Raw genomic sequence first — 25,629 nt, 5'->3', positions numbered from 1 at the left:
AGATGCGGCACAACTATGACGACCAGCCTATAATCCCACCCACGTTGAGGCGGCACTAAACTGCAGTGGCAGTACAAGCTCAGAAATGTAAATCGAGTAGAGTTGAGGCGAGTCAAACCGTAACGTGCAGTGGAAAAGTGCCAATAGAAGCATCCCCAACACTGGTCAGCACCCATCTGAATTGATATTTAAAAACATTTAATGCAGAAATGTTTGAATAGATCATATATCTGAGAACTATATTCACAACTCCAAAACTGAATATACTGTCTTTTATCTCCATTGGGAGTTGCAAGTTAAGTTCACATGTAACATCTCAGTCTGACATCTGGACCTGGGTGCATGCGAGATAAAACATCTCCAAAAATTAATCATGCATTTTTGGCTCACAACCATTTCAATATAACAACAACAAAGCCTTCTAACTCCTTCACAGTACAGTATTCACAAAAACGGCCCTTTAACTCCTTGTGAACACTCAGGGGGCTGTTTTCTGTCTTGGACAAACCCTCAATGTGACAGCATGTGCAATAATGATGATTTCCTTGCAGTCTTTTTCCCCCTTTTATTGCAAATGAAGCACACGATCATTCGTCCCTGCTTGATCAAATCTGTCTTCACTAAGAATAAAGCCTTTCCCTGGACTGAGCACAAGAGATCCTTTTAAATTCTATTCAACCTGCTGAAATAACTATATATGTTGTGTAAATTACTTCTGAAATGTAATCTGGTCCTGATTGGAAATTAGAAAAAAATGGTAATCAGTAATGTCATTGTGGCAGGGCGGAGGGCGGGGCCGGGTCGTGATCCTACACACCCGGTCCCGTATTAGGCTAATTAAGCCTCCGTGAGGGATAAAGGTCAACTGCAGAGGATCGTGCGGGAGAGAGAGATCGTTAACGGACATGTCCTTCATGTGTGTGTTTATGTTGTCTTTTAAGTTTATCATTAAACTATTATTTATATTGAAAAGCCGGTTCTCGCCTCCTCCTTGCACATCTTAACCCCTTTAAACTGGTGCCGGAAACCTTGGAACGAGGAGGGATACGCCGTAGTAGAGTTCTCGCCACTAACGTCCACCTCAACGGAGCAGCCGCGGCCATCTGCCGGGGGACGAGGAGACCAGCCGCCTGAAAGAGGACGATGGCCGCCGACCGCAAGGGGAGAAGGGGCTCCTAACCGACCGCCTGGAGTGGTCAGGGCCGCTGTCAGGGGCGCAGGAGTCGCCTACCGGCCGCTGAACCACAGCGGGGTTTAAGACCGCCGACCGCGAGCAGGGAGGGGCTCACTGCCGACCGCCTGGAGTGGAAGAACCGCTGCCAGGGGCAGGGGAGACCCCTTCTGTTCCCCGAGAACGCGGCGGGGCGTTCCATCCACCAGGGGCTGGAGGATTGCCTCTGATCTGCCCGGAGAGGCCTGGCTGTCGTCCAATAGAGGATGGAGGAGTGGCCGAGGAACAAGCTGCGGCGTATCGGAGAACTGGCGAGTAAGAGGTTTTTTTTTTCATCTCTCTCTCCTCTCTCTCTCTCACTGTCGCTCTGCATTGGCCTTTTCCCTCTTTTATATTTTACAGTGTTTTTGGGGGGGTACTACACTGTTACAGGAATGACCCCCATTTTAATTATTTCTGTTTCCCTCCCCTTGTCCCCTCCCTCATCCAGGTAGATGGGGATGAGCTGCCGGCAGACTAGACTTAAAGCAGAGGGCGGGGCCGGGGCCGGGTCATGATCCTACACACCCGGTCCCGTATCAGGCTAATTTAAGCCTCCGTAAGGGATAAAGGTCGACTGCAGAGGATCGTGAGGGAGAGAGAGATCGTTAACGGACATGTCCGTCATGTGTGTTTATGTTGTCTTTTAAGTTTATCATTAAACTATTATTTATATTGAAAAGACAGTTCTCGCCTCCTCCTTGCCCATCTTAACCCCTTTACAGTCATCTTTTAGATTACACTTATTACTTTTTGATTACTTGTTGAATGTTTAGATAAATCTTATTTTAAGTGTGTTTGTTAAGTACCAACTTACTCTCCTTTCAGTGAACAATTTTCAATTTGCCAGTCCTAACCAGTGAAATCGGCAATATAAACAATCAGGACCATAGACATTGAGGGGGGCTATTTGTTTAAATCTTTGCGACACACAGTGGTCTTAGCTGGTCTTTCCAGAAAAGGTTTGCTCCCCTCTTTGATAACCAATTTCCCAACATGCTACCGAACAGCCCAGGTAACCACAAATGCTTCTCATCTGAAACACCCAGTCGTGCAGTGACAGCATCTCGCTGAGAATAAGCCACTCAGCTTGCTCGTTTTCCACTGCGGTGCTGCATTTGATTAAATATGAAAACAATGCCACAGGCGACATGCTGATGACTCTCCACATGAACAAAGAGAAAAACAAAAGAGGGAAAGAGTTTGGCCACAGTCCAGGTCAGGGATGAGATGAGAGATGTAGTTTTTGCCTCCAGCAGTTTGGAGAGGAAGCCTCGCTTAATGAGAGCGCAAAGATCTGTTCGCAACAGCGACAAACTGTCCTGGACGTCCTAACATTGGAAACAAATGTGTGTTGGATGAATACAAGCCAAGAGAAGAAGTCTTCTAAGAGGTTGGTATGCCACTGCATTAAGGTTGTTTAAATGTTCTGATGGTTTAGGAGAGCTTTGTTAAGCAGTTAATAGGGTGTGCGGAGTCATTGCTAGGGTGTTGCTATGCAGTTGTTAAGGTGTTCTGAGTGGTTATTAAGGCATTTGCTCTGTGTTTGGGTGGTTGCTTACTGGCACAAAAATCATATCGCTACAATGTCAAATTATTCCAAACATAAATGCATATTGGAAACAACTGTGTTACAAATTAATACAAGCCAAGAGAAGAGAGAACACACAGGTCTTCTCTTTGTTTCTCAAGGAAAGAGAAAAAAAAGGGATTTAATCAGAATTAAGAGTTAATCTTAGACAGATGATGGAGAACTTATTCACTCTGAGAAAACAGGAAATTGTCAATTGGATCCATGATTGCAGACTAAGATCCATGATTGCAGACAAAATAATGAATTCATTAATTGATGCTGATGAATCTGATAACAATAGTGGTTTTTATATCATTTTGGGAGCAATTTCACCATAGAAGTCTAATCAGTTAGAAAAGTAATAGTACATATGGAGTGGTGGTGGCGTAATGGGCTACAGCACATAACTGGTAATCAGAAGGTTGCTGGTTCGATCCCCACAGCCACCACCATTGTGTCCTTGAGTAAGGCACTTAACTCCAGGTTGCTCTGGGGGGATTGTCCCTGTAATAAGTGCACTGTAAGTCCCTTTGGATAAAAGCGTCTGCCAAATGCATAAATGTAAATGTAAATCTCGGTGCGGGATGAGTTAGACACACAACACTTAGGGTTAGATGTTTGTACAAATCCATAACTCAAAATATAGCAAACATAATGATTAATACAACACAAAAAAAGCCTCTTTCATCCAGTCCAGCAGCAATGTAATTCTCTAGAAACATCATCTAAGAGAGTTGGGCATCTAACCCTTGTTATATCATTAACTTTCCATTCCTCGCTTCCTCTGGTGAGGGATTTGGTGGAGAGCCCATTGTAATTGCGATTTAAGAGTTTATTTTGGCCGACCTCCACCCTAAACAGCTCAGCCTGTAAGAGGACACTAAACAAACACATGAAGGGCCCCTGAAGGCCCCCAGATCTGTTAGTGTCATCAGGGTCCTGTACAGAGAGACTCAGAGCAGATCAGGCCACCAGACCTGTGATTTTTGGTTGCTGATATAGTCCTCGAAAGCTCAGAATAAAGAGCGCTAAGTGACTAGAACTAATGGTGTATAAAAAGCTGATGTCTACATACTATATATACAGTGCTGTGGAAAAGTAATTGCCCCCATTCTGATTTCTTCTTGTGTATATCTTATACTAAATTGTTTTCGAAAGTTCTAACAAAATATAGCATAAAGCAAAGGCAACAAGAGTAAACACAAAATACAGTTTTGAAATGATAATGTTTTTTAACAAAGAATCACTGACAGCCCTATCAAATCAACACCTAAATATATATTTTTATATAGCAGCATGAAGTTGGCTATAAGGTCTCACCCAGTATGACACTATGCCAAGATCGAAAGACATTCCAGAAATGATGAGGAAAAAGGTGATTGAAATACATAAGTCTGGAAAGGGTTACAAAGCTGTTTCAAAGGCTCTGGGACTCCAAAGAATCACAGGGAGAGTCATTATCTCCAAATGGAGAAAACTTGGCACAGTAGTGAACCTTCACAGAAGTGCCCGACCTTCCAAAAAAGTGCACAGCGACGACTCATCCAGGAAGTCACAAAAAAGCCACGGACAGCATCCGAGAAACTCTAGGGCCTCGCTTGCATCTATAAAGGTTGCAAGACTCAAGGTTCAAGACTCCACTATCAGAAACACTCTGGCCAAAAATGCCATCCGTGGAAAAGTGGCGAGGCGAAAACCACCGTTAACCCAGAAGAACATTAATGCTCGTCTGAATTTTGCCAAAACACCTTGATGATCCTCAAGACTTTTGTGAGAATGTTCTGTGGACTGATGAGTCGAAAGAGGAACTGTTTGGAAGACGGGTCCCGTTACATCTGGCGTAAATCAAAAACAGATTTCCACATAAAGAGCATCATACCTATGGTCAGGCATGGTGGTGGTAGTGTGATGGTGTGGGGATGCTTTGCTGCTTCAGGGTGACTTGCAGTAATTGAGGGACACATGAATTCTGCTCTCTACCAGAAAATCCTAAAGGAGAACGTCCGGTCATCAGTCCGTGAGTTGAAGCTCAAGCGCAACTGGATTATGCAGTAAGACAATGATCCAAAGCAAAGGAGTAAGTCCATTTATTTTCTGAAGAAATTCTGAAGACTGAGAATTTATAACACCTCACCATCAAATCAACATCAACTTATGTATAACTAGGATCTATAAATAATTACGAGGGCATTTTTTGTACCAACCATTTTTGTCATGGTTGGTACCATTTTTGCCCACGAGCCCCCCCTTAAACGCTGACCCTGCATAACACAACAAAAATGAAAATTCTGTCATAATTTACTCACCGTTCATGGACCACAAAAGAATAAATCTGGAAGACTGTCCTAGTCATTTCCATGCAATTACAAAGAATGGGTGCAAAATCAATATGAAAGTATTAGAAAACTATCCTAACAGTCCATAAACATGAGGGTGAGTAAATGAAGACCAATTTAAACATTTTCTGAAAACTATTTCTATAAGGAATCTGTTATGACAATCACTGTGCATGTTGTTTACTGACCAATAATCAACAAGGTGACACATTTTTGTTACCGTGATTGTGATTTGTGTTACATTAATTTTGTTTCTATGCAGCACTGAAAAGTCTATGTTAACACACTACTGTATACAGACAGCATATTAGCAGCTTAGATACAGCTTCTGTGCTTTTGCAGTGTAAAAACAGTTCCAACCAAAATCTTTAATGCTGCGAGGACTACAGAGATATCCAATATGCCAGTGTGTGTGTGTGTGTGTGTGTGTGTGTGTGTGTGTGAGATAGGGAGGTTTGGCGAGCATGTGTCAGCTGTGTTCGACTCCACTTGGTCATGTTAAGCACATGTGTGCCACATGCTCAAACATCTCTATGACTTCCCCTGCTCAGACAAGATGAAGAGGAGGAGTGGGCCTTCCTCCTCCGCAGCCTCATTTAGAGCACACAGCTGTTCATGTCACTATTTTACCACCATGACGGATCCATGGCTAAGTTTTTCCATGCTCAGATCCCAAATGGCCATCGTTAACAAGAGAATGCATGAACATCCCGAGCTGGCATTTGCAGCCGATTGCACTTCCATAATAATTGTAATTAATTCCATAACGCTTATGTAACGGGAGCCAGCTGGTAGATAGCTGTGCAGTGTGTAAACCTCACTCTCCTGACCTCAAGAGGTGCACTAGTGACTGACGCTAGAGGCTGTAGCCTTTAGCCTCCTTGTTAGGGCACCCGCCTCCCACACCGGAGACGCCAGTTAGAATCCATTACGGAGCGGGGCGATCAGGTCCGGTTACAATGGTGTCGTGACCCAGATGGGAGTGAGGTTTAGGGGGGTGAGTGTAACGGGAGGTTTGAGTCCCGTTCGTAGCGGGGCGATCAGATCCGGTTACAATGGTGCCGTGACCCGGATGGGAGTGAGGTTTAGGGGGGTGAGTGTAACGGGAGGTTTGAGTCCCGTTCGTAGCGGGGCGATCAGGTCCGGTTACAATGGTGCCGTGACCCGGATGGGAGTGAGGTTTAGGGGGGTGAGTGTAACGGGAGGTTCGAGTCCCGTTCGGAGCGGGGCGATCAGGGCCGGTTACACTTATTATTAAAGGAACATTCCAGGTTCAATACAAGTTAAGCTAAGTTGACAGCATTTGTGGCATAATGTTGATTACCACAACAAATAATTTTAACTAGCGCCTCGTTTATTTAAAACAAAAGTCAAAAACGAGGTTACATTGAGGCACTTACAATGGAAGTGAATGGGGCCAGTCCGCTAACATTAAAATACTCACTGTTTCAAAAGCATAGCCACAAGACATGAACATTATTCATGTTAACATGATTTTAAGTCAGTGAGCATTTACCAGATTACAGTGTTTACTTGCATTACATTGTTACAACAAAGAAGTTGTAATACTTGATATAACGATACACAAATAAGGTTAGTAAGCAATTTTACCACAATACAATTGTTACCACATATGGACTGGCCCCATTCACTTCCATTGTAAGTGCCTTAATGTAACTGCAATCACTGCTCTTGTGAAATAAATGAGGGACTCATTTATGCCGCAAATACTGTCGATTGAGCCCGTAAAATCCCTTTTAAATATAACGTTCAGCATTGGCAAGATTTTAGAAAAGCTGCAATACCTACAACAGTTACATAAAACAATGCCCAAATAGCTATCTAAGGGTGTGTTCACACTAGGCAGGTTTGGTTCGATTAAAACGAACTCTGGTGCGATTGCTCTGTTAGTGCGGTTCATTTGAACAAGTGTGAACGCTGTCACCCGAACCTTGGTGCGCTCGAGCTGAAAAGTGGGTCTCGGTCCGCTTCCAAACGAACTCTGGTGTGGTTCCATTGATATATGAATGGACCAAAGACGTCTAAACGGACCAAAAACAGGAAGTAATTTGCCTAATACTGACCTCGATTATACCTAGTTCTTCTCATCATAGGAGCTATTTGGTACCAGTTTGGTACTAGCGTCGGGACCGCCCGTCAGACGTCCTTGCAGAATATCTTCGTTTGTGTACAACGGAGGAATTCCTGGCATAGTTTTGACCCCTTTACACATTTTATTAACTCTTCGTTTGTTCTCAGCTTATACCACCATATTTACATCCAAAAAGCGCATTTCACCAGCAATGTTTTGGATGTTCGGTAAGTTCAGTCAAAACATATACGTTATAAAAGCTGTCCAATCAGGTCGTGACTTTTCTCTGATGCCTTTGGTTTTGTATCGTTAGGTTCGGTGTTAAAAATGCCAGTGTGAACGCAAAACAAACCAGGACTAAAAGTATCATTTTCATTTTTGGTCTGGACCAAGAGGACCAAGAGAGCCGAACTACAAGTGTGAACACACCCTTAGAAAGATTATGAACACAAACATTTTAAATGGCTCACAATAAGGCCATTTTTAGAAAGTAAAAAGGGTCAACATGTTAACCTCGTGCAACCCTGTGTCCACATGCGTGGATCTTGTATTTTGGCTTCGCTATACGCAATGCATAATTTAAATTAATTTAAGACAAACGAATGCCGTTCACAAGACTCTAGACTGTCATTTAAGGGTTAAACTTCTGGTGCACTGAGTCAAGTGACACAACAGCATGAAGTCGATTACCGTGAAGCATTTATACGGGCGCAGAGCCAACATAAGTGCCTCTGGTAAGAAATCTCTAAGTTATTTTATTGAAACTTTTTGGGTGTAAAGAGTAGCGTCTCTAGTTTCATTTGATATGCCACTTTAAAAATGTCATGAATTTTTCGTGCATCAGCGCACTGATGTCCACATATGTGGATTTTGGGACATTATTCCCTCAAAAGATGAAGAAGCATGTTAGTTATTTTGTAAAAACTTTCAACTCTAACACATCTGTGAGTCATTTAGCTTCATTTTATTATTCATTTTGTTAGATTTTATTTTGTTATCACTGTACGGTTATATTCATTACTATATTCACGGGGCATTATCATATTGAGAATCAATGGGGTCATCCAAAAAGCTGAAAATTTTGCTTTCAGAGGCTTTATATGGAGTTGGGATGAAAATACGGTGCATTTCAAACTGTTCTGAGACCAGTGCAGATAGACGGGGGTTATTAGGGTTAATAGGTGTTACTAGTTACAAATCAAAAAGTGAAATGGAAAATGCACACAGCAGTCACGCTCGGGTCTCAATCAAGGCCACTTCACACTTACTTAATTTATTATCAGACGCTATTATCACTAATCAATATTATTCTACTATAGTATGGACTTGTCAATAACTCCATATAGTCAAACATAGATTCTCCATTGAGAAAGTATCTACACAGAGAGGCTTCTGGATGGACACGAGACCTCCAGGACCACCTGCGCTTGCCACTCTGCTTCAGCAACATATGCTCCTCTATACAAAGTCCATTAAGATGAGGCAGGAACAACACAGATAACCTCACGTGACCCGTATGCAATGCCAGGTCACATCGGTGCTTCTGCTGCTCAGCTAGGCCATGACATCATCCCTGCAGGATCTACACAGTGCAGCTACTTTAATGAAAAATGCATTAATAAAATGGCTTCAGAACCAAAATACCAAGGACTGATGTTGCCATATTCTGTTTTTTACTTGTTTAATTTAGCAATATATTCTAGTACCATATCATACACAATGTTTTCTGTAAGGTTTACCTTAACCAATTTGAAATAGTTTGAGAGAGTTATTTCCTATTGCGTTGGGGTGGGACTTGTTTGGAGGGCTTGTCCCCTTTTGTTAATGGTCAATCGCCTTTAGTTTACTCCACAATCCGTAACCAGCTTGAACCAGTGACAAAAGCAATGAAGAAACTGTCAAAATGAATTTTAGCCACATCCAATATTCTAATATTTTTGGTCCATTTGCATTCCCTCTAAATATAACATAATAATCCATTTATATTAACATCTAATGTGAGTATTACTAGTAAGTTGAATACATTTCCTATTGCTCATAACTGCTCAGTTCAACTTGGTGGCAGGGGCGGAGCCAGGAGTTTTTCAAAGGAGTGGCCAGGCAGGGGCAAGCGATCAGTCTGTGGTGGTACAGAAAAGTTCAGGCAGCATTTTTATATCGTCAGACTGTGGTGGTGGTGGTGGGTTAGTGGATACAATAACACCCGGGACGGAGAGGTTTGGCGACCTTGGTGTGCGCACATGTTAAGTTTGTACATTTGTACAGAGATGATTTCACCTCTAAAGAACAAAATTGTGCCAAAAAATGAAGAAAAAAAAAAAATGACTAAAACAGCAATTGCGAGTGGGGTGGCCAATGGGGTGGTCAGGCTTCGGTCCATGGTGGCCACGACCACCCCTGACCACCCCCTAGCTCCGCCACTGCTTGGTGGTCAAAAGTTAAGAAACCAACATATTCTTTTTCCAACTAAACTTTATCAAAAGAACTGTACCAACTCAAGAATACAACATTAATACTTCTTTACTATGTTTTTAAGATAAATCTATTCTATTTACTTGCATGAATGTTGATGTGAGTTTGCTGTAAGCTGGTTCGGCGTCAGATGGCTGCAGAGTAAAATATGAACAATTTCATCTTTCAAGCACTATTTAGACTAATGTGTGCATGAACGAAATCTTGCCACAATCCTTTTAGACTGTAGTACCTTTAATTTAGTTTATTTGTTATGTTTGTTACATCCATCATGTCTGCTTGTATAGGTGTGTGTGTGTGTGTGTGTGTGTGTGTGTGTGTGTGTGTGTGTGTGTGAGCGTGTATTTATCACTTTGTGGGGACCAAATGTCCCCATAAGGATAGTAAAACCCGAAATTTTTGACCTTGTGGGGACATTTTGTCAGTCCCCATGAGGATAACAGCTTATAAATCATACAAAATTATGTTTTTTGAAAATCTAAAAATGCAGAAAGTTTTCTGTGATGGTTAGGTTTAGGGATAGGGTTAGGTTTAGGGGATAGAATATAAAGTTTGTACAGTATAAAAACCATTATGTCTATGGAAAGTCCCCATAAAACATGGAAACACAACATGTGTGTGTGTGTGTGTGTGTGTGTGTGTGTGTGTGTGTGTGTGTGTGTGTGTGTGTGTGTGTGTGTGTGTGTGTGTGTGTGTGTGTGTGTGTGTGTGTGTGTGTGTGTGTGTGTGTGTGTGTGTGTGTGTGTGTGTGTGTGTGAGCGTGTATCACTTTGTGGGGACCAAATGTCCCCATAAGGATAGTAAAACCCGAAATTTTTGACCTTGTGGGGACATTTTGTCGGTCCCCATGAGGAAAACAGCTTATAAATCATACAAAATTATGTTTTTTGAAAATCTAAAAATGCAGAAAGTTTTCTGTGATGGTTAGGTTTAGGGATAGGGTTAGGTTTAGGGGATAGAATATAAAGTTTGTACAGTATAAAAACCATTATGTCTATGGAAAGTCCCCATAAAACATGGAAACACAACATGTGTGTGTGTGTGTGTGTGTGTGTGTGTGTGTGTGTGTGTGTGTGTGTGTGTGTGTGTGTGTGTGTGTGTGTGTCTGCGAGTGTGTGTGTGTGTGTGTGTGTGTGTGTGTGTGTGTGTGTGTGTGTGTGTGTGTGTGTGTGTGTGTGTGTGAGCGTGTAGATCACTTTGTGGGGACCAAATGTCCCCATAAGGATAGTAAAACCCGAAATTTTTGACCTTGTGGGGACATTTTGTCGGTCCCCATGAGGAAAACAGCTTATAAATCATACTAAATTATGTTTTTTGAAAATGTAAAAATGCAGAAAGTTTTCTGTGAGGGTTAGGTTTAGGGGTAGGGTTAGGTTTAGGGGATAGAATATAAAGTTTGTACAGTATAAAAACCATTATGTCTATGGAAAGTCCCCATAAAACATGGAAACACTACAAGTGTGTGTGTGTGTGTGTGTGTGTGTGTGTGTGTGTGCGTGCGTGTTTTTAAACAAGATGCAGTCCCAGTGAGAGCAAAAAAAAGTGAGAGAGTATGGGGAATAAGGTAAAATGTTGGTGAAGTTTTTATAAGAAAAAAAAAATCGATTTCACTGATGTCCAAAAAAAAAATAAAAAAATTAAAAAAATATCGACATAATATCATGTGTAAAGCCACAATTGATGCCCGGGTCAAAATTGACCCCTGAATATTTATATCTCTTAAACAATTTTAGTAAAAATCTGAAAAAAAACAAAACAATTATGTGTATTTTGATAGTCTTGACAAAGCCCTAAAGTTTGGTTCCTGTATTAAAATCTATGTTGTATTTAAAAAAACTATATTATTGTGACCCTACCTCTTATGGGTCAAAAATGACCAGAACGCAATAGCAAAATGTTCCATGGTTTGTACTACAGTTACCATATTAGAGCCATGATATTCATAGTAAAACCACAGTTTTAATACAGGAAAACCATGTTAACTATGAGAATGAAAATTCCTAATTTTGCCATAAAAAAAAAAAAAAGTTAATCTAGTAATACTAACCATGTTTTTTTTTTTTTTAAGTATAATAATTTTATTACAATAGTTTTGGGTTCCCTGTATTATTACTAGGGTTTTACTGTGAATATCATGGATAAATGTGGTAATGTATCTAGAAGTGGAGGAGGTGTAGTGGTCTAAAGCACATAACTGGTAATCTGGTAATCAGAAGGTCGCTGGTTCGATCCCCACAGCCACCACCATTGTGTTCTTGAGCAAGGCACTTAACTCCAGGTTGCTCTGGGAGAATTGTCCCTGTAATAAAAGCTCTGTAAGTCGCTTTGGATAAAAGCGTCTGCCAAATGCATAAATGTAAATGTAAACGTGATTTTACTACAAATGCAATAGTTCAACTATTTTGGTTTGTAGTAAAACCACAGTTAAGTTTCGTAAGGGACACATAAAGGCATTGCAAGGAAACGCAAAACCACTTTATAAAATAAACTCCCCCCTGTCCTCTACGGGCCTCCGTAGGTATGTCACTCCAACTTTAAATGGTCAAAAATGAATTGGCATTTCACCTTTTCACAGTCAAATCAATTCTTGCTCCATTTTTCTCATTGAATTTCCTGTTTCAGTCGGAAATATGCCATGGAAGTTAAATGGATTGAGAACGGCATTTCATTGATTATTGTCATTTAGATGCTTTCAAAGACAGAAGACATGACCTAAAATCCACCAAACTCACATTTTGATTTCATGGGGACTGTACTACAGTATCAAGATTAAATGCAAGATAGTTTTCCTGCTAATAAAGCAATATCTCCAAGGTCCCATCTGTGCATCTGTTCCTCAGTTATCAGGTTCTCCTAACACTTTCTGGTGTCTAATAAAGATGTTCAAGACCACACATGATGGACGAAGCTCACTCTGATCTCAGTGATTGATCATCTCCACCAGAGTAGGTTTGCACCAGCTGTGTATAAGGTCTCACTTTAGATGAGACATTAAGTTCACACTAAGGACTTAGACTGAAGCCTGTCAACCAAAACATGAGCTCATTGATGTCATAAAATATCAGTCTGCTTTTTTATTCCATCCATTACTCCTGGTCGGATGCTTCCGTAAATATTTAGTTTATATGTAGGGTTACGTCCTACCTAAGTTTAATGGTGCAATGCTCACATATTAAGTAGTGTGTAAATTGTGACTTAGTGCCCATTTATGCCACAACTAGGCTAAGTTGTAACTTACGTATAGCTGGTGCAACCGGCCCCTGGACATTAAGCTTCAGTCTCCATGGTCAGACTCAGCATCTCCACCTGTGTATGCTGTGAGCTCCACTCGTGCGTGAGGCCACCTCAACAGTAAGCAATGGAGATCAACAGACCGCTGCACTGGAGGGCCCAATGAACCGTGAATCCTGGCAGTTCAGATTTACACATCCTCACGGACAGCTCGAGGAAGCGAGGGAAATTAGCCATGTCGAAGGACAAGCCTACGCTCAGGGATGTTCTTCCTTCAGAATGCTGCAGACGTCTGCATGAGGGTATATCATTCCAGAGAGGGTCTTTAATGAAGGGTTTGCTAGCACTGGATACATGATTAATCATATACAGGCCTTGATTCCAGGAATCAAGGGCACCACAGTTACATCCCAAAACATAATGAACTCAAACTGAAAATGTCTGGAATGGAACATGATTTTTTCCATCCACCCATCCATCCATCTAGCTATCTATATCTAACAACAAGCTACAACACAATAGCAATGTCTAGCAACACCTAGTAACCAACCAAAACACCCTAGCAACCAGCCAGAATAGCTTGTCAATGTCAACCATCACACTCTAGCAACTCCTAGCAACCACCAAAGCACCTTAGCAACCATCCAGCACAGCTTGGGAAAGCCTAGCAACCAGCCAGGACACTCTAACAACCCCTAGCAACCACCAACATAACATATGAACAAGCCAGAACAAATTGGCAATGTCTAACAACCAGCCAGAATGCCCTAGCAACATCTAGAAAACACTAAAACACCCTAGCAACCAGCTAGAATGCCCTACAAATGCCTAGCAACCAACAAAACACCCTAGCAACCATCAAGCATAGTTTGACAAGGCCTAGCAACCAGCCAGGACACCCTAGCAACACCTAGCAACCACCAAAACACACTAGCAACCATCCAGAACATCCTGGCAATGCCTAGCAACCAGCCAGAACAACCTAGCAACCACTTAGTAATCTCTGTGTGTCTGTCTGACCACACAGCCTTTAAAAACGTTCAACTTTAAAAACGGTTTGAAACAAGGCTGTAACACGGTTCAAATTGGCAAGGAGGAGGCGGGAACACACACACACGGCAGCTGCGTGTGGCTCTCTCTCTCGAACTGCCACATCTGGCTCAGCCTTATCCCTCTCCACGGCTGATTAGCCCGATTGGGGGCTGGCCATGCACACTCACACTCAGTAATGTATGAGAGCTAAATGGACACTTTGTTCTGAAGAAAGCACATGACTGTGAATCAGAAGGTCACTGGTTCGATCCCCAGAGCCACCACCATTGTGTCCTTAAGCAAGGCACATAACTCCAGGTTGCTCCGGGGTTATTGTCCCTGTAATAAGTGCACTGTAAGTCGCTTTGGATAAAAGCGTCTCCCAAATGCATAATGTAAATTTAAAGAACTCACAGTGGGGGATGGGGGAACTCTCTATTCTGCGGGATAACCATGGACTTGGCAACCCTGCGGTTTCTAGCTCGCTCTCTCTCTCTGTCTCTGTCTTTCATTAACCCCCCCACACCCTTAACCGTCTGTTTTTCCACAGCTTGTCTCTCTCTCCCTCCACAGTCCAGCATTTGAGGCACATATGAACAGCTGCTGGTCTGTATGAAACTCTTTCTGGCTGTCAGGCTTTGTCACGTGCCCACCAGCAGATATCCAATCACACTCAGCTGTCTTCTGCGCTAGAATGATCCTTTCACTCTGACCGTTAACATACAACGGAAAGTGTGTCAACTGTCATCTGATCATAAGAAAATGTCTGACATGAGAAGGATGGGGGAAGGGACACATCTCTGACTCACAGGAAACCGTTAGGAGCATTCAGAGTGAACAAATGTTAAAATCCGTGCAAAACAGCATTTTTGAAACCCATTTGATTGATGAATGGGAATTCTCTTACTTCCCATTCCTGATCTATAGTTCCAAGTGTGGAACATGTACGTGCTTTGTTGTGATCATGGAGGACGCCAGGTTCATTCTTGCATATTTCTTGTGGAATTGTGACACTAATACATGGATTTTTGGACAAATACATGCTATTTTCTATGTGTAAAATATGAACAATATGCATCAAATGGTTACTGATATTTACTTATATATTATATTAAATATTTAGGACTGAAATGGAAAGTGCTAACAGGGTAAATGCATTTAAAAAATGAAATAATTCACTACAGAAACAGTACTCTGCCATGTTGAAAGCTAATTATACTCCCAAGTTTCCCAGTTGTAATTAGCCTACGATTTTATGGGGCATTCGTCCGAGTAGGAACCTTGTGTTTAAGATAATTCTGATAAAAACATTTCTGATAGCAAACCTGGATAATCGTTTTGTCTTTTGTGCATTAATTTAGCGTCCATCGAGAAATGATTGGAATGTGAAAAATGGAGGTTTACACACCAGAAGAGCCCAAACTGAATGGGAGTTTGGAAAATAATGCCTAAATAGCTACATTACAGTTATATTTGGCAGATATTTTGGCTATTTTTAGAACTGCTTGGTAGATTAACATGATTTAATTTGTGATTTTTGTGCAAATAATATTAAAAAATTTAAATAATTATGAAATGCATCAGGTGATTATTCGGCTAGGCCAATATATAGTCAATCCCTATTAGTAATGAACACTTGTTTTTTACCATATTTACTCTAAATTTAATAAACACTATGCAAAACATATATTGATCACCCATTGACAAAGCTGTTGGTACATTTTAGAACTGATACAAGGAGAACTACAATTAAAAATAAATGTTGTAAAAGCAGCCAATGCATATCGACAATCTCAGTATGGCCAAATATTAGCTGATTAATCGGCCTGACCAATATATCAACATTATATCGTCCATCTTCCACTCTGTTAAATGTCGACATCTACACTATCTATTAAAAAATGAATCATTACAATTGATTGTAAACAGGGTCAATTTTGTTTTCATGTTGACTTCTAAAAATAAAGACGAGCACATGCTACAGAGCTCTGAGAATGGCATCTCTGTGACCTTCATGCATTTAACATTCTCATAAAACGAACAATTTCTACAGACGCAAACTCATAAACCAAAGCCATTAAAGATCTCCAAAACACTACAATTTTGATGCATTTAGCCCTCGTGCGACCGCCGGGAGGCACCTGTTCTGATAAATGTGCTCATTAGCCTTTAACAACAGCAGCCAGGTAATCACTTCCTGTCATAGTTGTGCTGTGTTTTACACCAGGGGGGAATTGTGGGAAGATGAGTTGGTTTATTTGTTCCCTAGAGGAAGTGATTAAAGTCTGATGTTTTTAAAAGTATTGTTCACCCCAAAATGAAGGTTCTGAGATCATCTACTAACCCTCATGTCGTTCCAAACACTTATTATTTCCTTTCTTCCATAAAACAACTGTATTCAGGAGATGTTTGGCTGAATATTTAAACTGCTGTTTTGCATACAACAAAATTGATGGTGATTGTTATTGCCGAGCTAGAAAAGAACAAAAAAGCATCCTAAAAGTAGTCCGTACAACTTGTGTTTGATATTCCAAGACTTAATGAGCCATGTGATAACATAGTCATGGATCGTGTTTACATGCACAGCAATATGCTGATAACCATCACATCATGCTTACATGTGTTTTGAAACCATGTGATTATTCTCTGCTTCTGACCTCAAAAACGTAACAGGTGTGGCTGCACAATTAACCGTAAAAGTAATGGAGATCAAAATTATCCATCCATCCATCCATCCATCCATCCATCCATCCATCGTCAACCGCTTATCCTGTGTACAGGATCCCAGCTAACATTGGGCGAAAGGCGGGGGACACCCTGGACAGGTCGCCAGTCCATCGCAGGAGATCACAATTATGAATGTCGTAATTAACTAATAATGCAAACTCCATTTAAGTCTACCGCAGTCCTGTTGCATCCATAAGGGTCTCAAAGGTGTTTCTGAAGCGGTTGAGTATTTAAACAAATCGCAGACATGTCCATTGAGCAATGGAACAGCAATGGCGAATCAGAGACATCGTGTTTACATCGGAAGTTACAGTATAGCCACAAGAAGTTTACATTATACTGGTTAACATGATTGTACCGTGGAGTGGTGGTGGTGTAGTGGGCTGAAGCACATAACTGTTAATCAGAAGGTTGCTGGTTCGAGCCCCACAGCCACCACCATTTTGTCCTTGAGTAAGGCACTTAACTCCAGGTTGCTCCGGGGGGATTGTCCCTGTAATAAGTGCACTGTAAGTCGCTTTGGATAAAAGTGTCTGCCATATGCATAAATGTAAATGTACCGTGATAAAATGAGCGATTTGCAAGGGTTTACAAGATAACAGGGTTTACCACTGTTATGACATCATGACAACGAAGTTGAAATATTGGAATTAACGTAAAAGAAAACATTAGTAGGTGATTCACCGTGCTTGGAGACAATATAGACACGCGTCCTCTTTCAGGCCGATTCTTAAGATCTCCAGTTGATTGGAAATTGTTAATTATTGTCCTGATGGTGGAAATGGGCATTTTCAATGCATTAGCTTTCAATGCATTTTCTTTTGGCCACTTCCCATTTTGTGAAGCTCAACAACCTTTGCCGCACATCATAACTTTATTCTTTAGTCTAACCCACTGTGATTGATGATTAAGGGAATTTGGCCTGTGTGTTGTCCTCATATTTATACCCCTGTGAAACAGGAAGTCATGGCTGAACAATTGCATGTTCCTAGTCACCCAGGTGCGCTAAAGAAATGTAAAATATGAATGGCAATGTACTTCAGATATATTTTACTCATTAGAATTTCTAGGGGTGACAATAATTGGTGTTTTGGAGAAAAATATTTAATAATGAAATATTTTCCCTCTTTCAATTACTTCATTTAAAGTTTCGATTTTTGTGAATTTTTTTAATGAACGATCAAAAGGATTAACAATGCCGATTTTTTTACACAGACTTCTTTTCTCCTATTTACCAAGGGTGCCAATATTTTTGGCCATTTTAATACTATTGTTTATAAGAGGGGGGGGGTTCTGAAAAAAATAGACACATTTTTGGCAATTTGTCCACAGTATGTGTAAAATGCAAGCTTTTAAATTTGAGCGTGAACAATTGCAGGCGGCAGCCCAAAATGCCTCCAGAGTTGAAGAGGTTGCTTAACTTGTATTGAACCTGGAACATTCCTTTAAGCATAATCAGTGTAAGATCCTGCATGTAAACGTGCTTCCTGCAAATCTTCCCTTCAGCCGAAGCTTACACGCCTCATTCGCGCTTGTGTTCAATTAAAAAACGGTGCCTTTTTTGATTGCATCACGCCAGGTTTGATGTCATTGTTGTCACGTGACTGATTGCAAAAGACTTGAAAAAAACATCTTTGTCATGAGGGTGAGTAAATCATGAAAGAATATGCATTGCCAAAGCACTCACACAAGTGGGAATAAACTCTAGTAGTTGGGAGACGTTGAGCGTCTGTAGAAGTGTTCACACACATCCTCTTTCAAACACATGTTCGATAGCAGCGTTGCTTTGATCGCGCTGTTTCACTGACAGAGAAAGTAGTAACCTTGTTGTCACATCAACAGTGTCTGGTTTTACACCCCACTTTGACAGCCCATCTTTTTTCTACACCCTTTATCTCAACTTTTGCCATCACTTTCTTCATTCTCTCTACGTCTAGTCTCTCCCTAGTGGAAATGTTATTGCTCGGAGGTTGCTCTGTGATAGCCGAGGACACTTAAAGAGATAGTTCACCTGTCTAAAAATAACTGCTACATCAAATGCAGTACATACTCTTGACAGTATACAAACATGGACTCGGCTATCTTGTCTTCCTTCTATCTAGACCGACTTTAAGTCAGCACGCTCTGATTTAATGAGATTGTCTCTGACTGATCAAGCACTGTGTTCCTATAAACACTGTCTCATTGATCAAATCTGCCACTGTTGCATGCGATGGGTTTGTTCCATTAGTGAAGCCCCTGCAATCACGCCATACATTGTCACTGTGACTGAATACAATCTAATCTCAGCTCAGCTACAGCATCTATGATGAATTAGCTTTCAACCATTAATTCTCTCTACATGATATTAACTCGCCAAAGCACACAATAACATAATTATCACATGCTGATAAATACATTTAGCAATGGGGTAAAAAGAGAATAATTATCGTATGTGGTAATTAAGAGCACTTTACGAATGACGATGTGTTCAGAACTGCAGAAACAAGAGAGAGAGAGAGAGAGCGAGAGAGATAGTAAACCTTAGCAACTGAGACAGTTCAAACTTTACATTTGTGAGTCTTGCAAAACCATGTGCATGTCACAGCTTTCCGAATCCTATAATAGTAGGGGACGACTTTGATATTTTTCATTCGTATTGAAGAGGAAATCTTTACCTGATTTTTTAGGGTTAGGTTTAGGTTTAGGGGTTGGGTTATAGTTTCTCTGACCAGTCAGGTAGCGCTTTCCCAATGAATATTACTGAGTCGTCCAATCAGGTATCACTTTACTTATTAATGAAAATGACTCTTCCCCTGCCATCCTATTGTGTTTTGGAAATGTTTTATTTTTTTTTTTGCAATTCCCATTAATGTAAATGATGATTCTCATAACTGTAATACAAAACTTGTCACTGTATTAAAGGGATAGTTCACCCTAAAATGAAAATTCAGTCATTGTTTACTCACTCTGTGTTGTTATAACCCATATGACTTTCTTTCTTTTTCTTAACAAAAAGGGAGAAATTGTGAAGAAAACTAAATGTGCTCAGTGATGTCATGCAATGGCGATTTATGGTGACCACCTCTTTGAGCTTTAAAAGAACACAAAAGTATAATTCAGAAGTCTAATAAATTATTCCACGTGACTTATGATTGTTATGAACGTACACAATAAAGTTTGGTGAGAAACAAACTGAAATCGAATGTTTTATTTAGTAAAAATTGTCTCTGACCATTGATCTCCTGTGCGCATTCATGACGAGAGCAACCGTTCATGCAGCCCCCTCGCAACAATGGGGCGTTCAAGCGAAAACTGTTTTGTTTATCTAAAAACAGGTCCTGCACAGCGATAGTGACGACAGAACACAACACAGCTGCACAAAAACAGAGAACAGAACTCACTAAACATGTCTGAAGAGTTTGTAGTCGAAGAACTGATGCATTTCTATGCCCAGCCTTATGTTTGGAAAGTTTTTGGACCGGTCCCAGTTCACAACGGCGATACCGAAAGTAGAAAACAAGCGATCGATAGAATGTACCGTGGCTCAATATTGCTGGTTAGGACAAAAACTCTGATTACCATAGAAAATAAAAATAAGGCTGGGCATAGAAATGCATCAATTCTTCAACTAAAAACTCTTCAGGCATTTTTTGTAAGATCTGTTATTTTTTGGTGTGCAGCTGTGTTGTGTTCTGTTTCTTTCTTTTGATTTTGGGTGAAATATGATAATTGATATCACTGATAATATACTGATGATGATGTTACTACAATAAAAAAATCACCAGGTTAAAATACATAAATGCTCTCTGCTTGCATGAACATTATGTATGAATATGAAGATATATTGCCTGTATTAAATAAAGCATGAACACCTCAAAAGCATGAAAAAAAAAACTTTACTGATCATATTTTCCATAAAGTAAAGTGCAACTGTTCAGTTTAGAGACACACCTGCCTACAAAACATATTTGTGTCACAAAACCAAGAGAGTTGCCCAAGTAGACAGCTTCTCATGATGCCCAAAAATGCTGGATATGTACTATAAAAAAAAAATAATAATAATAATATTATATATATATATATTACTTATATGACTGAATGAAACTGACTAGGTTATGCCAATGACAACTGTTTGGTTCAGATCAGTTTAAAACATTGCATTAAGATATAAATTATGCGTTTTTACGTTTTACAGTGTGCCCAAAACGCGGTCTGTCTAGGGAGATCACCATGTTTTGAAACACAACTCCAGACACAGTCATGTGAAAGTTGTTGTAGGTGCACAAAGAAGATCTTGTAATACTTCTTACCTCCTGGAAAGAGACTCCCGGCGCAGCAGACCGTCATCAAGGACACAAAATGCGCACAGACCGCGGGCAGAAGCGCAATGCTCAGGCTGTGCCGGGTGGACATGGTGCCCGGCTGCAGATCCGCACGGATCACGGCTGCACGACCATGATATAGAGAAGACTTCCTGAAATCTGAGCGACTCCCGTTAAGAACGTTTGGACGCGCTCTCCGCTGATCCAGCGCCAGACATCAGCTCTCCAAAAGAGCGCACAAGCGTTACGAACTCATGCAGCTTCATATAACGGTGCATTGAGTGTGTGTGTGAGAGTGAGAGAGAGAGAGAGAGAGTCTGTTGCCAGCGCTGAAACGGAAGCAGTTCTCCAGCTGTGTTGTTGTCAGTCAGAGCGACCATGTGCTCTGTGTGTGTGCGCGCGCTGAGATCGTCTGGTTTTGAATTGGCTAAACGTGAAAACGCACCGGGGATCATAATCTGCACTTTATATTAACTTTCATTATTAAGTCACTAACAAACATAGTGCACGGGGCTTTTTGTCACACCGTTTAATCCAGTAAAAAGTGTAATAAATAAGTACAGTTGAACACACGTTAACCTTTTGTGACAACATGCCCCAATAGCAGGTCATGTCACACTGAATGGGGTAAGCTGTCACAGTGGAGCCTGACATATAACAACCTATTTAATTTTTTTACAGCATTGAAATTTAAACATTAACAGTTTAACAATTATAAAACATTAAAAAAAAGTCACAATATAGCAACAATGTAAAAGGTAGCATATAAAAATATCATAACCTTCCTTTGTCCATCAAATCTTGCTGAATAAATAACATTTATAATATTGATTTGACTAAAATGTATTAAATGTTATTTTTATTAAGTTTAATTAATTGTGTGTGTGTGTGTGTGTGTGTGTGTGTGTGATGGTGTAAATATAAATATACATACACACACACTGGTGGCCAAACGTTTGGAATAATGTACAGATTTTGCTGTTATGGAAAGAAATTGGTACTTTTATTCAGATACTCAGGTGACCTTTCACCCCACACTTCCTGTAGCACTTGCCATAGATGTGACTGTCTTGTCGGGCTCTTCTCACGCACCTTACAGTCTAGCTGATCCCACAAAAGCTCAATGGGGTTAAGATCCGAAACACTTTTTTCCAATTATCTGTTGTCCAATGTCTGTGTTTCTTTGCCCACTCGAACCTTTTCTTTGTTTTTCTGTTCTTTGCAATTCTCCCAATAAGTCCTCCTGAGTCTTCTCTTTACTGTTGTACATGAAACTGGTGTTGAGCAGGTAGAATTCAATGAAGCTGTCAGCTGAGGACATGTGAGGTGTCTATTTCTCAAACTAGAAACTCTGAAGTACTTATCCTGCAATTTATCATGATTACTCAAGGATAAGGTGTTGGAGTGATGCTGCTGTCTAGATTTGATCAAAAATAACTTTTTTCAAATAGTGATGGTGCTGTTGTTTTACATCAGTAATGTCCAACTATTTGTGATCAGTTGAAAGCCACTTTGGTGAATTAAAGTACCAATTTCCTCCCAAAACGGCAAAATCTGTGAATTATTCCAAACTTTTGGCTGCCGTTGTATATTTATTTATTTATTTCATATCATATATAGTTAAAATAACAATTAAATAAATTCTTATTAATAACATTTTTTTAATTTCTAATAAATAAAATTAGTACAATTTTAAACACAAGTGGCAATTCTTCCATAACAATATGAAAACCAACCTGATAATTATATATAAAAAAATGTAAAAAAAATAAATAAATTGTTTGGAGGAAAAGTCAGAATAATGGTATTACATTAATGTTATGTATCATTAGATTGCCTACAGTTTGTTCTATGAAATAAGCATCTTTGTCATTTCAAAAAGGTGTTTTTAATGGGAACATTTCATGACATCACATATAGCTAAAATAATAATAATAATATATTATTATTTTAAAAAAATATGTACATTTATAATAAATTAAATGTATAAAATCTTAAACAAGTGACAGTTCTTCCATAAAAATATGAAAACAAACCAGATATTTATGAAAAAATTATTTTTTTAATTATATAGTTGACCTTTGCCTGCATGTATGCTACTGTGATTTAATGATGTTATCAGAATGATCCTACTTCCCTTTTATATAGTCGTAATTATGAGTACGTCACGATCAAGTGCTTTGTCGGAAATAATACGAGACATGTAGGACGCCAGGTTCATTCTTGCATATTTCTTGGGGAACTCTTATTTTGACACCATAATACATGTTAGTGAGATTGCTGTAGAATTACATTGTGGTTATATACAGTGTAAAAATGTTCAATATGCATAAAATGGTTACTGATATACGTAAATGTATAAGACCAGTTAGCGATAACAAAGTAAAGTAAAGGGGCGGCTGTGGCTTAGATGGTAGAGTGAATCGGCTACTAATCGCAGGGTTGGTGGTTGGGCAAGACACTGAACCCCAAGTTGCTCCCAATGGCAGGCTTGCACCTTGCATAGCAGCTCTGGTGTCACTGGTGTGTGTGTGAGTGTATGTGTATGTGTGTGTGTGTGTGTGTGTGTGTGTGTGAATGAATGGGTGAATGAGTCACAGTGTAAAGTGCTTTGAATACCGCTAAGGTTAAAAAGGCGCTTTATAAGTGCAGACCATTTAAATGCATTTAGACAAATAAATAAAATCTGTCATTGACTACAGAAAACATACTCTCCTCCGCCATATTGAAAGGAATTTTATTTTCGTTTTGCATAGAATTCACAAAACTCTTTTTTCTCTAATTTAAGGTCTTTGAAACCAACATACTAAACCACTGCTAGAGACTGCTTTTGACTCAAAACATTAGAGTTAACTGAGATATAGTAACAACTTACTCATGTGACAACCGGCCCTGGACTCCACTAAACACAAGGACAGTAGTGCATGCATGAAATAACCATATATGCATGATGGAGCACATTATTGAAATGTTGCAACACAAAAAGGACATGCACACACATGCAATATGTAAGACTGCATGTGCAGGAAATATAAGTACACAATAATCAACAACATTTGGTGTGATGCTTTATGAGTGAAAAACAGCCTGAATTCTCATCTTGAAAGAGCCAAAAAGCAACAAATAAAAATCAGAGATTTCTTCACTCTGTTCTTGTGTTACCCCGATTTCAAAAGACTCGAGAGGAAAGGATCCAACTTTAAGAGACAGCAGAAATCCATTTAAAACATGTCCTTATTCCAAAGACGTTCCCGTTCTGCTCCTGGGCGGTGGGTGGGGGGGGGGAGTGTAATAACTAAAACCCACCACTTAGACAGCTATTAGCTTCTCCCCGAGAATGGTTTAATGAAATATTCAATCATGAATGAATGAGAGAATATATCAGAATGACTATATTACTTACAGTAGCCTATGTCATGTTCTTCTTAGATCACTCACAGTTTGATCTGTGAAATGAGTGCCTTTGCCATTTCAAAAAGGTGTTTTTAATGGGCAACTTTCATGACATCGTTTGGTAAATTAGGCAGACACCAACTTTGACAGGTTGTGTGACATGCCCTCATCCATAAAAGAAAACACGACTTAGACTACCGATGCTCTAAATACAGGTTATGGGTTTGGTATTGTGTTGGGTCGCTACTTGATGTACAATCTGGGTGCTAAAGCATAACCATGAATATATGAAGTCTGGAGCTGGTTCACAAACCCACCTTAACTGGGGTGATTGGGTCCAAACTTACAAAAGACAGTCCATCTGGGAGACAGGGTCTCTTGTTTCATGAAAGCCTTTGAGATATCCTACTCTTCATTCAGCATGTTATTTTTAAAAGTTTGTTAAACCCTGTTGTATTTAAGGAACCACAATAATTGTCTGAGAAAAAGCAATTTATGGGTTTACATTGTTGGTTCGGTTCTAGGTCGGAGATGCATTGCTATGCGACAATAGTAATCACCATCCTGCTATAATTCATAACTGCTCTTCAACTGTGGCCAAAAAAGTTTCTCATGAGTAATATTCATCTATCCATCCAGCTGAAATGTATTCTATTTCCTGTTATTTAGGATTGTGTTTTAAAGGTTCTGTTATATTTATTAGCATCAAACCCAAAGCCAAAAACACTGGGGGAAAGTCTCTTGCAAAAATACATGAATATTTCTCTTGACGTTAAGAACAGGCTCTTCGTTTTGTTGGCCTGGAAAGCACAATCGTTTCTGACATTTGTTGTTAAAGTTTGAAAGTGTTATTAAAATTAGTTGGAAAACAAGAACATGTTTTTTGAAGCACAAATCTGCATTGACGATGCTTGCGAGCAAACGGTAAGCCTTGGGGGCTGTTCACTGTTCGAAAAGCGTTCTGTCTGTGCAAAGTTTTAATTGTTCATCTATGTACACCTGCATCAAATGGATGGCTTTGGCCATTGTGTTTCAATGTTTCAGCATGAAAGATGCCTTGTCAAGTTAAACTATAGTTGAACTATAAAAAATGCGTCTCGAGACCCCTTTTTCAGTTCCAATCGATTGTGCCCCGTCTAGCTGTTTGCAAAAATGTGTCCCACATGAGCGGCCCTTTACGCCCAAAACAAATTTACGGAAGTCCATTGAACACAAATGATTTTAGCTACTTTACCTTAATTTTGTGTATTGTCGCATCC

The 25,629-nt window shown here is 40.0% G+C and overlaps 1 protein-coding gene across 1 annotated transcript in view; it reads right to left on the bottom strand.

Annotated features, from left to right (window-relative positions):
- The window catches only part of LOC127626889 (disintegrin and metalloproteinase domain-containing protein 12-like), a 143,932-nt gene extending 122,703 nt beyond the window's left edge, over positions 1 to 21,229 (bottom strand). The window contains exon 1 of the mRNA XM_052102993.1: positions 20,966 to 21,229. Coding sequence (XP_051958953.1) covers positions 20,966 to 21,068 — 103 coding nt within the window. The 5' untranslated portion in view covers positions 21,069 to 21,229. The remainder of the gene's footprint in view (positions 1 to 20,965) is intronic.
- Positions 21,230 to 25,629: the final 4,400 nt, after the last annotated feature.

This window comes from Xyrauchen texanus, chromosome 33, assembly GCF_025860055.1.
Source record: "Xyrauchen texanus isolate HMW12.3.18 chromosome 33, RBS_HiC_50CHRs, whole genome shotgun sequence".
Taxonomy (NCBI): Eukaryota; Metazoa; Chordata; class Actinopteri; order Cypriniformes; family Catostomidae; genus Xyrauchen; species Xyrauchen texanus.
This window is presented reverse-complemented; position numbering and strand designations above follow the sequence as displayed.